At 39.2% G+C, this 18,521-nt stretch overlaps 1 protein-coding gene across 1 annotated transcript; it reads left to right on the plus strand.

The window, feature by feature from the left end:
* Positions 1–13,689: 13,689 nt before the first annotated feature.
* uqcrq (ubiquinol-cytochrome c reductase, complex III subunit VII) lies at positions 13,690–17,491 on the plus strand. Its single transcript, XM_072663343.1, has 3 exons — positions 13,690–13,771; positions 15,708–15,874; positions 17,327–17,491. The coding sequence occupies exons 2-3, from the start codon at positions 15,721–15,723 to the stop codon at positions 17,419–17,421; spliced, it is 249 nt and encodes an 82-aa protein (XP_072519444.1). The 5' UTR covers positions 13,690–13,771; positions 15,708–15,720; the 3' UTR covers positions 17,422–17,491.
* Positions 17,492–18,521: the final 1,030 nt, after the last annotated feature.

Here is an 18,521-nt window from a genome sequence, read left to right on the forward strand (position 1 = left end):
TACTCTTTTCCTATTGGACTTACGGGGCACTGGTAGGATAGATGAAGCTGCTTTCTTAACTCGTTGTTCTTTATAGTTGTGCCCTCTGGTGACTACAGTCATATGGTCTTATGACCTGCACATTTACACATATGGACAAAATTGTTGGTACCCCTCGATTAATGAAAGAAAAACCTACAATGGTCACAGAAATAACTTGAATCTGACAAAAGTAATAATAAATAAAAATCATTATGAAAATGAACAAACGAAAATCCGACATTGACTTTTAAACCATGCTTCAACAGAATTATTTAAAAAAGTAAACTCATTAAACAGGCCTGGACAAAATAATGGTACCCCTGAAAATAATGTGACCAAAGGGACATGTTAAATCAAGGTGTGTTAGCATCACAGGTGTCTACAATCTTGTAATCAGTCAGTGGGCCTATATATAGGGCTACAGGTAGTCACTGTGCTGTTTGGTGACATGGTGTGTACCACACTCAGCATGGACCAGAGGAAGGAAAGAGTTGTCTCAGGAGATTAGAAAGAAAATTATAGACAAGCATGTTAAAGGTAAAGGTTTGACCAAGGAGGACACCATTGTTGAAAACAAAACATAAAAAAGCCAGATTGGAATTTGCCAAACTACATGTTGACAAGCCCCAAAGCTTCTGGGAGAATGTCCTTGTTACAGTGTGGTGTGGGGTTTGGACTCAAGTGCAGTTTTATTATGATAAAATGAAGCCCAGTGTATTTCCACTGTGCCACCACGGCTGTGAGGGGTGGCAGTATAAACACTGATCATAAGCAACACAGAAAATGGCGGGAAAACAAACAAAGGAAAAACCAGGAGTGATGTTTACTCAAACTAAAGACAGCAACTCAAATGCTTTTCTCTTTTTTGTTCACAACTTAAACTTTTCTCTTTTCTGTTCACAACTTTTCGCTTTTCTGTTCACAACTTTTCACTTTTCTGTTCACAACTTTTCTCTTTTCTCTTTTCTGTTCGCAACTTAAACCCACTGTTACCGTTCGCCCCTCTACAAAGGTGCGACGGGGAAGTGTGTTTGGCTGGGTGTATTTATACCGTGCCACACAGGTGGGTCCGCAGTACATTACCGCTGGGAATTCTGGGGCTTGGAGTTCTTTTCTCCTACTTTGCTGGCCGTCCAGCAAACGCCGGACAGTGTAGGCAGGGCACCCCCCACCATGCGAGGGGGAGGGGGCTGGGCCTGAGGCGCAGGGGCCCCACATACAAAGGGACGCAGGCGGGACACATGTAAGGTGGGATGTACCTTCATATTTGCGGGCGGTTGCAGCTGGAAGGAGACCGGGTTCACTCGCCGAAGTATCTTGAAGGGCCCCACGTACCTAGGGGACAGTTTGTGCGAGACACCTTGCAGCGGGAGGTCTCGGGTGGACAGCCACACCCTTTGACTCACACGGAAAGACGGAGCACAACGCCTCTTGCGATCCGCAATCCGCTTTCTGGCCCTCGAGGTCGCCAGTAGGGTGGCCCGAGCCTTCGGTCCTACGACATCGACGGACAGCCTGCACAGCAGAGGGAACCCCCACCTCCATCTCTTGTTCTTCGAACAAGGGAGGAGAGTACCCAAATTGGCACTCGAAGGGAGACGAGTGCCAAAGTGTGTTGAAAGCGGTTTTCCACTCATCCCTCTGTTGTATGCAGACCAGGTTGTAGGCACTGTGTAGGTCCAGTTTGGTAAAGACTGATGCCTGCTGCAGTGCTTCAAAAGCAGTCGACATGAGGGGAAGGGGATAGCGGTCCTTTACAGTGATCACGTTTAGGCCTCGATAATCTATGCATGGGCGGAGTTCGCCATCTTTCTTCCCCACAAAGAAGAAACGTATGAAACCGGACTCCAATGCCTCCTTAATGTAGGAGTCCATGGCAGCACGTTCTGGAGGAGAAATTGCAAACAGGCGCCCCCGCGGGGGAATAGTCCCCGGTAGGAGATCTATGGCACAGTCATAAGGCCTGTGAGGGGGCAGGATTTGCCATTTCTCCTGACGGAACACAGCACAGAGATCCCAGTACACCTCAGGAACCCTGTCCAGATGAGGAATGACTGACTCTGGCTTAGGGTCTCTCTGAGGGGGTCCTTCCTTGTGACCCAGACAGGCCCCCAGACAATGTGGCCCCCAAGCATAGACTGAGTGGGTTGTCCAATCTATTCGTGGGTTGTGGAGTTCCAACCAGGGGTAGCCCAGCATCAACTGCAGATGAGGTGCCTGAGTCAGGTACAATTCCACCTGCTCAGTGTGCGCCCCAATCCGCAGTGTTATCGGTTGGGTGCGATGGGTCATGGGACCAGATCCCACAATCCTCCCATCTATGGCATGGACGGGTAGTGGGCGTTCCAGGGGGTCCACGGGAAGGCCGAAACTAGAAGCCAGTGAGCTGTTCACAAAATTGCCTGCAGCCCCAGAATCCACAAAGGCTGTCATGAGGCTCAGGAGCCTCCCGTGGTGGGGGTTCCCAAGTGGGATTGACTGGCTGCTGGTGCCAAAAACCTGTAGCACGAGGGTTACGTGCTCTTTCTCTGGCCCTCTGACGTATGCGGTTGTCCAGGCGGATGCACACATCATAGAGATCGCAGAGTGTAGAGGGTAGGTCACGAGTGGCCAGCTCGTCCTTCATCTTGCCATTAAGACTTCGCAGAAAGATCGGCCTCAAGGCCTCTTCACCCCAAGCACTCTCCGCTGCCAGAGTGCGAAAGTCTATAGCATATTCTGCTACAGAGCGTGCACCCTGAGGTCTAGCAGCCGTGGGACAGCGTCTCTGCCCTCTAATGGCTGGTAAAATGTCTGACATAACGCCTTAGTGAACACCTGAGCAGTAAGGCAGTCAGGAAAGTTATGCTCCCACAGGGCCATAGCCCACGCTAGAGCTCGGTCCGTGAGCAGTGACACCATGTAGGCCACTTTGGAGTGCTCTGTGGGGAACCGGGAAGGTTGCTGCTCAAATGCGAGACTGCATTGCTGCAGGAATCCTTTGCATTTGTCTGATTCCCCAGTGTAACGTTCAGGTGTAACCAAGTGGGCCTCATGTCATACGTGCACCTTTAAAAAAAAAAAAAAAAATGTCCAACCGTGGCTACCTCAGGAGGAGGGGGTTGGACCGGCTGTGCGGCAGTCTCAGGGCGGGCCTGTGTGGCCTCAGCCTGAATTGTAACCAGCTGGTTCATCTGCTCTGTGATCGCCAATAGCAGTTGCTCATGGCGGCCGATGGCCGTGCCTTGATGTTGTAAAGCTTCCTTAATTGACGCCAACTCACCTTTCTGTTACGGTGTGGTGTGGGGTTTGGACTCAAGTGCAGTTTTATTATGAGTAAATGAAACTACTCCTCTTGTGGTGTGTGCTTGGTGACTGTTGGGCTTGAACTCCCAACCCTAGTAATGCCACCATGGCTGTGAGGGGTGGCAGTATAAACACTAATCATAAGCAACACAGAAAATGACGTGAAAACAAACAAGGGAAAAACCAGGAGTGATGTTTACTCAAACTAAAGACAGCAACTCAAATGCTTTTCTCTTTTTTGTTCACAACTTAAACTTTTCTCTTTTCTGTTCACAACTTAAACGTTTCTCTTTTCTGTTCACAACTTTTCGCTTTTCTGTTCACAACTTTTCACTTTTCTGTTCACAACTTTTCTCTTTTCTGTTCGCAACTTAAACCCACTGTTACCGTTCGCCCCTCTACAAAGGTGCAACGGGGAAGTGTGTTTGGCTGGGTGTATTTATACCGTGCCACACAGGTGGGTCTGGTCAACCCCACCAGCTTTCCTACTTTGCTGGCCGGGCCCCCTGCTGGCGGCAGGCGGTACATGCTGCCTGCTCACAGTCCTATGGACAGATGAGACAAAAATGTAATGTTTTGCCAAGGCACATCAGCTCTATATTCACAAAATGAAGCAAATCAAGAAAAGAACACTGTCCCTACTGTGAAACATGAAGGAGGCTCTGTTATGTTCTGGGGCTGCTTTGCTGAGTCTTGAATCTGTGCAGGGTACAATGAAATCTCAAGACTATCAAGGGATTTTAGAGAGAAATTTGCTGCCCAGTGTCAGAAAGCTTGATCTCATTTGCAGGTCATGGGTCTTGCAACAGGTTAATGACCCAAAACACACAACTAAAAACACCCAAGAATGGCTAAGAGGAAAACATTGGACTATTCTGAAGTGGCAGTCTATGAGCTCTGACCTTAATCATATTGAGCATCTTTGAAAGGAGCTGAAGCATGCGGTCTGCAAAAGGCACCCTTTAAACCTGAGACAACTGGAGCAGTTTGCTCATGAGGAGTGGGCCAAAATATCTGCTGAGAGGTGCAGAAGTCTCATTGACAGTTACAGGAATTGTTTGATTGCAGTGATTGCCTCAAAAGGTTGTGCAACAAAATAGTAAGTTAAGGGTACCATAATTTTTGTCCAGGCCTGTTTCATAAGTTTATTTTTTAAAATAATTCTGTTGAAGCATGATTTTCATTGGTTAAGTTTCATAGCATTTTTATTTTATTTTACTTTTGTCAGATTCAAGTTATTTCTGTGACCATTGTGGGGTTTTTTTTTCCTTAACCGAGGGGGACCAACAATTGTGTCTACGTGTGTAACTATGGCTATCCCATTGATTTTGACAGTGCACTCTTTGTGACTGGATTTACCCTGTTACACTTAGAAATTGTCACTTCAAGTGCTGACAGTATTATATGATACCCTGTCTGTTTAGCATTGGTTAAAACATATGAGTTAGAGGTTAGCAATGTGTGCATTATAGATCTACCTTGTGACCCATAGTGATGGATGTGGCTTTTTCAAATGCAAAGGCTGCTGCAGCCAAGCCTTTATAATATAGTAGCATTCCCTGCTCGATTTTGTCAAGTTGGGAACTAAAATTAGCAATTGGTTGATATACCCAATTAGATGCCTGTGTCAAAATGGCATTTGCATATTTATTTTTGGTTGGAAAACGTTGGAAATGTTGGAGTTTTCTTACACTGGAGCTGTACACAGATCTTCCTTGTCCCAGTCTAATTTTCCCTTTAAATTTTGCTGACCTGCTCCACAAATTAACCTTTGCAAAGGAGATGTTTTCCCTGCAAAATCGCATAGCCACTGTCTGTTGTATCCTGCCATATCTAGGAAAGTTAACATTTCAGATACTGTTGTTGGTCTAGGTGCATTCTTTACTGCCGTAATGTGAGCTGTGGTAATGGATTTTCAACCCCCTTTTATCTTCCTGCTTAGGTATTCTACCTTTTCCTGGCAAAATTACAGTTTGTTTTTGTTTACCTTATGTCCTTTCTCTGCCAAAGCTGTCAATACAGTTATTGTGTCTGCCTCACACTGTTCCTTGTTAAAGGATAAGAGTAAAATACCGCAAAATTGTACTTCTGACTTGATGTCGCTCAAATCAATAGCTAGTTTCCTATTAAACACGGAAAGAGATTCACTGCGGTATGTAACTATACAGCATTTGTTTACCTCCAGACGTGAATGCAAATTGATACCTGGATCGTTCATGCAGTGGTACACTAAAGAACGCTGAGCATAGCTCTATTACAGTGTTGTACTTGGTGTCAGGTGAAATGTTGGAGAGCAATGTGTGTAAATCAGGAACTACTAGTGTTTCAGCTTCAAGTGACACAGCTCTTCATCAAATGCATTTTTTTACAGGCCACTGCTGCAGGTAGTTTTTAGTAAGTTTGTTCCATTTACAAATTAATCTTTTTAAAACCACTTCTGAAGCTATCCCTGTAGCAGCTACCAAGTGTAAAGAGGTTTAATTCCCATTTTCATTTTTAAAAACTTTGCCCATCATTGGTGTGTGTGCTTGTACAGATAGTATGACTATCAATAAAAATAGATCACAAGTTTTGTTCATGTATGAAAATGTTTAAAAAAATATATGAAAGTATGCTTTAAAGGAGTTGTACTAGATTAGCAATATACTTCAACTGAGTGTGAGTGTTCAGAGAGATCAGTGGATGTAAATTGAGGATCTTAAATATTCACCGCCCATGGGAGGAGTCTCTTTCTTGTCCCCTCCTTAGTTTTCTCCTTAGGTGTTTCGTCTTTATCTTCCCTGTGGATCACTGGAGACAAAATCCTGCTAAAACAGGGCATATGTAACAATTAATTTCCCATTATTATTTAATTAATGTATGGGCATGTAATGACAGGCTGTATTCTAATCCTTACCCAACCATGGATTTCATCAATTTTCTCTCCAAATTTTGTATAATAAATCCCTTTCATCTAGGATATAACATATGACTGGAGTATACCATTGATAGTTGATAAATGACCATAGTTCTGTCTGTTGTGAGTAGACATAGACCATGCTGGCCTAGATGGTCAGTCAGTCCCTCTCATACATATTCAGTGCTGCGCAGGCACTTTCTGTGCTGCAATAAATTCTGGTCTTGCTAATCCACATTCTTCCCTCAAACTCTGCTATTACAACTATGGAATCTTTTCTTATGCTCGCTGAAAACAGTTATTTCAACACACAACAGTTTAAAAGCAGAGATTGCTTATAAAAAAGGTATTCATTGTGCAGAACAGCATACAGGATGTTTGTCAGTTTAAAACTATCCTTCTTACACAGACAGGTTAATAAGAATCAAATCATCTTAATCAGACAAGCTTTAGCCCCAATTAATTAATATTTTATAATTAATAGTGCTCTAATGAGCCACCATTAATGTTGGTATTTTTCATCTCTAGTTTGTCCAATCAGAAAATTAAAAAGAAAAAGATGCATAAAAAATGATGCATTAATAAATCCAGCTCCGTAGTCAATGAAAAGCAAATAACTGTCATACGTAAATCTTTCCATCAGTGGCTACAGAGGAGGTACAGGTGGGAACACTAATGAACAGGAGGGGCTAGGAATGCCATCGAAATGCACCACAGAGCACCACAGGAGGTCATTCCTATTTGTGGCCCTCAAAATCTATAACACTTTGGGTTATCTGTGCAATAATAATATTATTGTAATTCAATTTATTTGCAATAACTTGGGTGCAATCATGTTCATTATTTCATCATTTAATTATTAATTATAATATTTTATAGAGTATTTATTTTATAGTGTGTATTCCATAAACGGTTGTAACTGCAATTTCCCTCCTGGGATCAATAAAGTATTTCTGATTGTGAAGATGGGGACCTACGACCATGCATCAACATCAAAGGCCTCAACAAAATCACAGTCAAGGATTGCTACCCTTTGCCTTTGATGACCACAGCCTTTGAGACACTCCAACAGGCCTCGGTCTAATCCCTTTAGACCTGATCTTGGATATGGGCCCTCAATTTTTTAATTGCTTCTAAAAGGCCTTCTGTACCTCTTTGGGGACCTTGAACGTTTTTTTTCTGGTGTCTGGCGTCCACCAGCCCTGCCACCTGGGAAGATCACTTGTTGTGGGCTGAGGATGTCCACAACACTCTCTGGGAATGCCCCCTTTTGAGTGTCAGTTCGCCTACCCGCCTCCATTGCTCTCTGACCAGTCCGTGCAAAGCCACTACAAAGTAGCCAAGCTCCCTGCAAACCCCATATCTGCTTTTGAGTCCCTCCTGCAAGTGTATTAAAGTTTTCTGTTAGTTTATAATGTCCGCATATCCTGATGGAGCCATCCAGCTTCAACACAGGAACAATAGGCGCCGCCCACTCAGCTTACTTGACAGGTGATATAATGCCCTGTTTCAGGAGCCTCTCTAGCTCCTCCTCAACCTTCGCCCTAATGGCATACGGAACTGAGCGGGGCCTACAGAACTTTGGGTGAGCTTCAGCTGATGCTTGAATGAGAGTACGTCCTGTAATCCTTGTGCCTCTGTTCTGACATGTTTTATTTCATCCCACTTCAGCTTTAAAGCCTCTAGCCATCCTAACTAGCTAGAGCCAGTGCCTTTCACCACCACTTGCCGCAATGTCTTTATTTGCTGTTCATAGTTCACCTCTACTTTAACTACTTCCACTATTTAGATTTTCTATCCCATTTATTTCCCTTCCATAACTTTCCCTTACCTTTGTTTTTCATTCATAATTCTTACACTGCATCCTGTGTAAGTTATATTCTCACTATTCACTTCCATTTTTTACTTTTAGTGGTTTAACTCTCTGTATTGAAACTTCTGTTTTCATGCATGCAAGTGTGAATGTTTCCTCCACCTGATCAGTCATCATCATCTTGTCTCTGCACATTGTGAGACCTGTGTGGCCGTAGGCATCCGCAATTCCGCTTTGCTCTATGTGCTTTTGGTTCACTGGGACACTAGTACACTCTTTATTTTTTATTTCTCTATGCCTTGGCAATGTGTCCTACCTTCCCACAGGAATAACACTTGATTTTTTTTAATTTACACTTTTCTGTACTGTAATACTTCCAGTGGCAACAGTAGCACTCTTTTTCTATTCTTCCCTCTGCAATGGTAGCATTCTTTTTCTATTCTCCCCTCTGCATTTTCCCTCCATTTTTACGTTGTTGCAAGGTAAAGAGAGAGAGTTAGTACTGAGAGGATTTATGGAGAGCAGAGAATGTTGTGCAGTATCAGAGTGTGTTTGATGACTCCAGCAGGTCAGACTATAACAGCCTAATTAAAAGGAGAGAGCCAGAAGGTAACACAGACATGGGAGCACCCTGAAACACTAGCGTCCATCTGCTTTCCCGTCCACAAACCTGAGTGATCGCGTGCAAGCAGCGATACCATAGCTCCAGCATCTCAGAAGGAAGTTGTGTGAAGAAGGAAGTTGTGAAGAAGGAAGTTGTGTGACATCCAGAGTTTTATATCCTTTACACATTGTTCCATTTTCTTTAATCTAAATTTATCATCAGATTTGGCTGACGATATACAGAACTATGTCTCATCTGCATACCAATGGAATTTAACGCCATGTCTGCTTATAACTAAGCCCAGTGATAACATGTAAAATGTAAATAATAGTTGTCCTAGAATAGAGCCTTGCAGAAATCTGTGTCTTACTTATAACCTGTATTTTATTTAGTGTAATTTATAACCTGCGGGGGTGGCTTCATTTAGTGCTAAATCAATATGAATTGCAATCAATATGAATACTTGAAACATTAGGATACCACAAACGTGTTGTAGTAAAATTGGGGTTTGCGGTTCTTTAAGAAGGATGAGGCACTTGGAAAGAGTGAGAAAGATATAGCGCATAAAGTAATGACTGTTAACACTGCGGCTCTTTTCTGTTTTCTTTACTCTTTAGTTACGTTTGGCTCAAATGCTTGAAGCTGAATAATATCTGGTTAATTATGGCTGCTCCGGTGAGACCCACTGTGTAAAAATAATGTGTTAATGTGTGTATTACACTAGAGCAGTTAGTTTTAGCCTTCGGAGCTAAGGAGTAAAACATCTGCTCTGGTTCACGTCTATGGCTGGGTGTGCGTCATTCTTCTATATAAATTATTCTACATTTTCATGTATTTGGCCGAACACACATATTTTTGCTGTTTGCATCAGAACAATTGCTGAATATTTGGTGCATCCCTAACTTTTACAATTTGGTCTAATACGTAAAGCAAGCATGTTAGCAAACCTTCAACCACTTGTTGCATTATGCCAGTTCCTGACGGTTCTATGCTAGGGCTGGGGCGACATTCAGCATGGTCAGCGTTATTGATTATGAAATCACGATTTGCATAATGTGCGTCTATGCGTTTTCCTCGTACTTCTGAGCCCCCTATAGCTAGTGTTCCTCTGGGAAGTGCATATAGTTTTTGTAAATTTGTTTATACTTTCTATAAGAGGGAGTGGTTTAATAGGGTTATTGATAATACTGATTTTAGCTCTTTAATTGGTGATATTTAAAATATTGATTTGCTTCAATGTTATATTTTAGGCATAGTTCATTAAAACTCATAAATGTTATATTATTTAAAAGATGGTGTAGATGTCTAATACCTTATTCTTTGCATTTATTAAAGATAAAAGGTGATTTGTTTATATAAGTCTGGGTTATTTCATATTGGTGTATGCAGTGGTATGTCAGTGCAATAGGTTTGTTCTATGTCTAGCCATTGATTGTTATAGTAGTCTTCTTTTCTCCATTTAATTAAATAATAAGGTTGGTTTGCAAAGTAGTATTGAAGGAAGTCCAGAGCATCAAGGCCACTTTATGAGCTTTTGAGCTTTATTATTTTGTAATGTTGTTTTATTTTAGTTTTTTTTGTTTTTCCAGTAGAACCAAGTTATTAATGTGTTCAGTGTGTCAAATCACTTTTTGGTTGGTTCAATTGGAATCATAGAGAATAGGTAGTTGATCTTTGGTAGAACATGTCAGTTTGATTGTTGTAATGTGCCCTAAAATTGAGTTAATCCGTCGATTTAAGTAATCTTCTAGTGACTTTAACAGTGGAGTGAAATTGAGCTGAAATAAATCAGATATCCTAGTGTGTTCCAAGGTATGTAATGTGATTTGTAGTACATGAAAGGGAGAGGTTTTGGAGAGCAGCATTTTTGTTCTGCATATTGGTAAAATAATTTATTTATGCCAGATATGTATTTATCGGATATGTGGGAGTATGTGTTGATGACGGTAGTGACTACTTTGATTAATTTTGTGGGAAAATCTTTGAAGAAAAAGCAATATATTATCTGTGTATAGACTTATTTTGTGGATAGTGCTACTAGATCTGATACCAATGATTGAGTCATTCTGTCTTATGGCAGCACCTAATGGTTCAATAAATAATGCAAATAATAATGGAGTGTGAACATCCTTGCCTGGTGTTTGTAGAACTCAGGTATCCATCTGGGCCCAGAGCTTTATTATTTGCCATTTTCCTAAAAGCTTTCTCTATTCCTTCAGTTATTAATGGAATGTCTATGTCTGCTCTCTGGCGGTTATTTAATTTGGGTAGTGATAGGTTATTTAAGAAGGCATCTCTTCTTGTTTTACATTTTTGGTATTAGAGTATAGATTGTTATAATACATTTTAAAAGTCTCATTTATTGATTTAGAATCTTAAGTGATATTTCCTGATGCTTCCTGAACTGTAGCTATGTTATTTTTTTCTTTATTTCTTTTGAATTAATTAGCAAGGTATTTTCCATATTTATTATTCAAAACAAATCAAATTATGCCTAAGCCATGAGAGTAAGACTAAGACCTTTTTTTCTCATTAATGATTATGTCCAGCTTATACTGGTGATTTTGTTGTCAAAGTCTGTGTCTTTGAGTAGTAATTTGTTGAGGTGCCATCAAGGTCTTGTTGTGTGCGAGTGTGTGCTTATCTTAGCGGTGCAGATCACCAAGCTCTGGATAAGCTCTGGATAAGCTCACCAAGCTCTGGATAAGAGCATCTGCTAAATGACCTTAAATGTAAATGTAAATGTACATTTACATCTTATGTAGTATCTAGGTAAACAGTTATCCCAAAAATGTTGACACAGGGTATCTACAACAATTAATCCTTCTGGGCGGAGCTTCGACATTTCTTCAGCCATACTTTATCCAACTGGGACCAAATCTTGCATTTGTATATGAAACGGCGCCAATTTTGGTGTAAATACACCTCTGGAAGGTGTTACAGTTAGAATAGATACATAAATTAGGTTGTTCACCTAATGGTGGTTTACCATTTAAAAACAAACATATGGCATTTCCAGGACATCTATTTCTCAAAAATCTTACATTTGCATTTATACAGTGAATATCAGTGTTTCAGCATAGCCAGCTACAGAACCCGTTGTCTAACATTTCTGCAGTGGAAACCTCAATACAAAAGCATAAATGCACACATATAGACAGAGAAGAACAGAGAATGTCTTCACTGTGACACACATGCACAAGTCAAGTAATACACACATCTGAGCACAGTTAGAGTAAATAGTCATGAGTCAAGCTACACATTATACAAAATCTGTAACAACCAGGAATTGCAGCATGTTTATCGGTTCTATAGTTAAATAGCTATATCTAAAATAAAATTTTAATGGTGTGTTAACATCAAAAGGCTATCATGGTATTAACATTTTCCATTAATACCACCCCCCCACCCCCACACACAGTCACACATACACACACACGGTACAGACATGGGTGATCTTACAATAGGATGCACACTCACACAACCACGTCCTAAAGAATAATAACATAATAATGGTTGGCATTCAAAGTCAAATGTCATCAAATTGCCCAATTTTGTCTAATGATTAAAGAGGTCTTACTTCTCTTGTTTAAGTTTTCATTTTATATTACTATTACAAGTAATGTAACTGTGCTCTGGCTTGTGAATTTGTCTTTTATCATTCTGAAAGTTTTTGTTTTATTCTGAAACAGTTCCTCCAAGTACACAGATTCAGAGTAATAAAGACATTTTTCATACTTTATTGTTTCTTTCTCTGTCATCATCATCAACACAACAGTATTAAAGAAGGGATATTTTACCATTTTTCTTTGAGGGCCACAACAATATTAACTCTTTAAGAAGTAATGCTAAATGTTTCACTGCTTTACTTTGAAGGCCACAACAATATGAATTCTTGAAGAAGTAATGATTTATTAATGCTAAACATTCTTGTTATATGAGGTGTTGGCAGGTCAGTCAGTGTTTACCTGATGACTACCATGAAGACCTATTTGAACATCATGAATATCACTTGATGATACCGGTACCTTAATTACTGCATGAATTAGTATATTGCTCCTACATTAAGACATGCATGAGACATACTTACTTTGTGTATATTTGTGACGTATGTTTCTAAAATTAAAGGACGATCCAGGACAAGTGGTTTTTAGCCGTTAAGCTCCATTGAGCAGTCGTCTCGCAGGCTCTCTCTGGTGTTTTGAAGCCATTTTTCTTTTACTAAACGGGGAAATAGGAAGTGGCCAGGCTCTTATTTCAGAAACAAGACTCAAGAGCAAGTCTGATATGGAATTTTAGGACGACCAATTAATTTTATATAGGCTATATAATGTGTCTGCCATTTACATTTCACATCATATTAATGAGACAGTGCTATTTCTTCAGTGCACTACTTCTGTCTTGATATAGCCACATAATAGCAGCTAGTAATATTATACCCAACCTTTTTTGTAACACTATAGTTGTATGTTCATTCGTTTTAGGACGACTGACAAGAGGGTCAGGTAAGATCAAATAGTTTTAGTTTAGTAGTAGTAGTTTTTTAATGTTTTTAATTGTTTTTAAATGATGTTAATGTATTTGTTTAATCTAGAACAACCCGGCTAATTAATTGATATTATGTCAGTATAAAGTATGGTATGTTACATTATTGCCATTTAAAATAATTTAAACTCAAGGTTTAGTGGCTTGTTTAAAGCACATGGCATTAATAAAGACCATTACATTTAGTAAATAAGCTAAGAAACAGGTCCTATTTATTTGACATTGTTAATGCTTACTTGACAATATAGCTTATGGGAAAAAATATATATACATGTATCTTGATGGTATATTGTATATTAATAGTTTAGCGTATTATTAGTAGAATATTAATGTATATAAAATGTTCGTTGTGCGTACACAACAATTCATAGAAGCGCCTCTGTTTCACACCAGTTTGTCAGAATTGTTATTGTTATTACAACTATTACTACTGCTAATAATAATAATCATAATAAAATAATAATAAAATTAATAATAACAATAACAACAATTAGCGCTGAAAGCTTTTATTTTGAAAAATATAGCTACATCCGGTAGCTTACTGGCTATACTCAATTCTTCACACAGACATCGCAACGTGTGAGAAAGGGTGTTGTTTAGCAGTGAGGTAAGTGTATAACATATTGGTTACGTGTCCTATTTCGTGTTCTTTTAATCATTTAGCCAGGATATACCGGGGTTTGGAAGGGAGGGGGTCCGTGATATGACAAGACTACTGTTTTTTTTTTACTGATTAAAAGAACCCAACCAATGTCAAGCAAGGTCTTCGACTAGTGACTATTTAGCTTGCTAGCTAGCGCTAATCCAGTTTAGCAAGCGCCAGTGTCGTATGTATGACCTGCGATTGCTAGCTAACTTAAACACGGGTTTTCACATTAATTATTTGAGGTTTATAGTAATAATATGAACGGAACATGTTTTCTAATGTGTTTCATCCAGGCAGAACGGTATCTGGATGTAGGTCCTGTTTACCTGCATGATGTATACGAATTATTTTATTGTAAATAATTTGCACTGTTTTCTCCAGTAACTGTGTAGCCTCCTGCTTGTATTATCATATCGTTTCATGAACATTCCGTTAGATTGTTGTCGGTTCTACACAGTCTTGTGTAGTCCTCTTGAAATAGCTGTGACCTTCCAGGAGGTAGGCCGTAGCCGTAGCTAATCAATCAATCCTTTCAAGACAATTAAATTTGTACTGACTTTGCTTTTTTTCTGACTAACTGCTGTGCTCCTGACGTAAGTGTTGACATCCAGTGACCGACAGAATTAAGCCTGTTGCCGGTCATCTCATTTTAGTTTAGCTTAGATTAGCTAGCAAACGCCACAGTTCAAATTGTGTCCCTGGTGCTCTAGACTAACATTTTGTATTGGTTGCACACGTTTTTTATTAGAAGCACCTTTTCAACTGCATCGCATTTAACAACACAGTTTTACAGGTTCTCTCTCTTTTTTTTTTTTTTAACGCTGGCCATATAGGCAATATTGACTTGTAAACTAACAATCTGGTCAAAGTAAAGTTCTTTATTTGAAGCACAATTCTACAAGACAGGTAACTTACTTAAAAAAAGTGTTGTTGCTTAAAGTGCTTCACAGAACTGAAATGTAAACTTAAAGCCTCTCAAAAATAAATAATAAAAACAAAAAACAAAATACCATTTACTTCCTCGAGTTTATACTTTTAAATTTTTTATTTAATGATATATTTTTATTTTCAACAATATTTCTTATGGTTAATGCAGTAATAAGATGGTAGGCATATTATTGGCATAGGCTACATGGCTAAATTGACCAATAGAAATGCTCCAAAATCAATATGTTCACCAGTCTTCCTCTCTATCTGACACTGATGTTCCTTGAGCTTGAAGTTCACCTTTATTCTCTCGAAGTTTTTCTGGGCTCTTTTTTTATACCATTTGTATTATCAGTCTTTTTGATTTGTCATCAATTTTCCTCCTGCGGCCACGTCCAGGGAGGTTGGCTACAGTCCCATGGATCTTACATTTCTGAATAATATGTGCAACTGTAGTCACAGGAACATCAAGCTGCTTGGAGATGGTCTTATAAGCTTTACCTTTAACATGCTTCTCTATAATTTTCTTTCTAATCTCTTGAGACAACTCTTTCCTTCGCTTCCTCTGGTCCATGTTGAGTGTGGTACACACCATGTCACCAAACAGCACAGTGACCACCTGTAGCCCAATATATAGGACCACTGACTGATTACAAGATTGTTGACACCTGTGATGCTAATTAATGGACACACCTTGATTTAACCTGTCCCTTTGGTCACATTATTTTACCATCAGGGGTACCATCATTTTTGTCCAGGCCTGTTTAATGAGTTTATTTTTAAAACTAATTATTTTGAAGCATAGTTCAAAATCAATTTTCATAGAATTTTTATTTATTACTTTTGCAGTTTCAAGTTATTTCTGTGACCATTGTGGGTTTTTCTTTCATTAACCGAGGGGTACCAACAATTTTGCCCACGTGTGTATATATTTTTTTAAAGCTAATTTATCTGTCCTTTCCTAAATCAGGTCTTGTGACACAATGGGTCGCCACTTTGGGGATTTGGCCAAGATAAGACACATAATCACTTACAGCATCTCCCCCTTTGAGCAGAGGGCTTTCCCCAACTACTTTTCTAAAGGAATTCCCAATGTTTGGAGACGATTTACAGCATCCGTCTTCAGGGTTGCACCCCGTAAGTCCTTTTTCAATTATAACAATCAAATTTGCATACAGAATAAACAAAAAATGTAATGTTACTGACCGAAGTTCCAATTCTGTGTAAGGGAAAATGTCCGATGAAATATGCTGCAAACATACAAACAAAAATTGATGGAGAAAATAGATATGTCTGCATGTGCCTGCAATCTCCTTAAAGTCATAGTTGAACCTAAATCTGTTTTTTAATTGATTTGATTATTCTAATGTGGACACAATATACAAACTGTACCTTGTAAATACACACTGGACACTAAAAAGTTAAAGCTAACCCTTACCAATCACAAGGCTGACAGAGTGGTGTGAAAAGTTTATTATTGTGCATATTTTCAGAGCTTTGAAATAGACAAAGGCAGTGTCTTCTTACATAGAACATTTCCAGCAATGTAAATAAGGAAAAGTAATTAAAAGAAAGAAAAAAGAAAAAGTGCAAAGAAATAGTGACTGGGCAATTGGTGTCATGGGTCAAGAGTTTATCAGCCTTTTGAAGCCTCTTGCTGTACTGTTGAGACGGGGAACATACCCTTTGCTATGTTGCACCTCATCCTTTTCTTTTTGGAAGGCACAGCGTTAGCAAAGGAGGCTTGCAACGCTGTCTGATCTGATTTAAGGGTGCTGGGACATGAATACTTCAGAACAGTAGCAGCAGCTCTCTGTACAGCTCTCTGTGCGCTGCTTTTGTAAGCGGTGAAATAGGTTGGTAGTTCTCCCGCGTTTAGATACTACCTCCTTTCGGCATTTCCTGCTGCTAATACGTTTCTGCGCCTCAAACATCCGAACCATTTCCATATAACAAACCACTTTTTACAGGCTAGCACTAACTCCTCTTCACTGTGTGTGAGCGTGCGGGGCGGGGCTGTGAGCAGAGCGAAGCAGACAAGCTGAGCAGAGCACAGACCCATAATGAGGGAACATAATAAGGCGCTGTACAAGATTTAGACTTCATTTGGACCAATCAAATCGATATAAATGAAATTGCCTCACTCCATATTTCGCTGTTTATATCCCAAAATATTTTAAATATCTATATATCGCCCAGCCCTACTTGAACGTATGATTTAAAAACTGTTAAACTACTAAACTCATCTGTTAATTAGTGTTAAAGTGTTTTACCAGATAAATCACAAAAGTGAGATGGACAAAAACCCTAGGACAAAAAAAGAACCCCATTTCTTGCTCTCTCATTATTAAGCTAAAACCATTTATTTAAAAAAAAAAAAAAAAAATAATATATATATATATATATATATATATATATATATATATATATATATAAAAATATGTAAATATAATAAATCTGTTTGTTTTCCCTTAACATCTACATAGAGCCTAAACTGCTTGATGTCTAAAATGATTTTGTTACTTGTGAATGTAAAAGAAACTGTAATGGTATATTTTAGTGAGTAATTACTCCTTTTCTCTTTCACAGCTATGGTTTTGATGTACCTCACCTACACATGGGGCAATCATATTCATGAGCAGAGCAAGAGAAAAAACATTGCAGACTTTGAGAATGAAAAGTAAAGCCAGTTGGTGTCCTCTGTCCACACATCATGTGTGATTTAAATTATCAATAAAGAAAATATTCAAGAAATTGTTGTGTTTTCTTAATTTTAAGAGGTTTCATTTTTTTTATAATGTAACAGGTGTGTTCAAAGCACTATAGGTTTTGGTGTGTTTATTTGGGCCCTGTTGTATTTGGTGTGTTCATCAAGATTGAAGCATGCAGTGTGTTGAGATTTTTACTTCAGTGTTTTGCTCATTTGCATAATGTGTGAAATCTACTTTTGCAAAAAAAAAAATTGTATGCAATATGACTGCCGTATGCTAATCAACCTAAAAGGAAAAATCTGAAAAAAGTAAAAATTGATACTTCAAAGATGTCTTTATGACTCTATTTTGAGGTAGCTGAATCAATTGTCATGCAGGTATATCAAAAGGTGGGTGTTGTAAATGCTAAATAACAGTATTTACATTGAGCTGAAAATCTGAGTGAAGCGTCAATTTAACAGACTAATTGAATCTATAAAGACAACTTGATTGAAAAACCTAAGTGTCTATATTATCTGTTTATTTATTTAATAATATTAAGTCAATCATATTTATAAAACCTGATGTTACAAACTGGAATTTGATACTATCGAACTCTTGAAAGTTGTCTGACAGCCAAGGACCACCTGTGGAGAGCTACAAAAAGACCTGGTAACTGATAAGTAATGCACTCAGCAGCCATGGCCTGTATGCACGCTCATCATGCAATACTCCATTGATGGGGGGGGGGCACACACATTAAGCACACTTAATGTTTGCTCAACTAACTTTAAGACAGTCCTGTAAAATACTGGGAGAATATAGCCTGGTCAGATGAGACCAGAGTTAACACTTTGGATGCCATGTTTGGAGATCAAAGGTGAGGGTGGGCATTTCAGCAAGTCGATGATCCCAAACCCACAGTTAAGGAACATCTATAGGTTTCAGAGCAAGAAAATAAAGCTGCTAGAATGGCCCAATCACCTGGCCTGAATCCAACTTAAAATCTATAGAAGGAACTAGAGTTAATAGAAGAAGCCCATGGAACCTTCAGGATTTTTTTCTTCTCTGTACAGAAACCCAAAATTGTATTA

Source organism: Salminus brasiliensis, chromosome 19 (genome assembly GCF_030463535.1).
Source record: "Salminus brasiliensis chromosome 19, fSalBra1.hap2, whole genome shotgun sequence".
Classification (NCBI taxonomy): Eukaryota; Metazoa; Chordata; class Actinopteri; order Characiformes; family Bryconidae; genus Salminus; species Salminus brasiliensis.

Coding starts and splice junctions, on each gene's coding strand:
- uqcrq (XM_072663343.1), top strand. CDS start 15,721: ATGGGTCGCCACTTTGGGGATTTGGCCAAGATAAGACACATAATCACT. Junction 15,875..17,326: donor CGTCTTCAGGGTTGCACCCC/GTAAGTCCTTTT, acceptor TCTCTTTCACAG/CTATGGTTTTGATGTACCTC.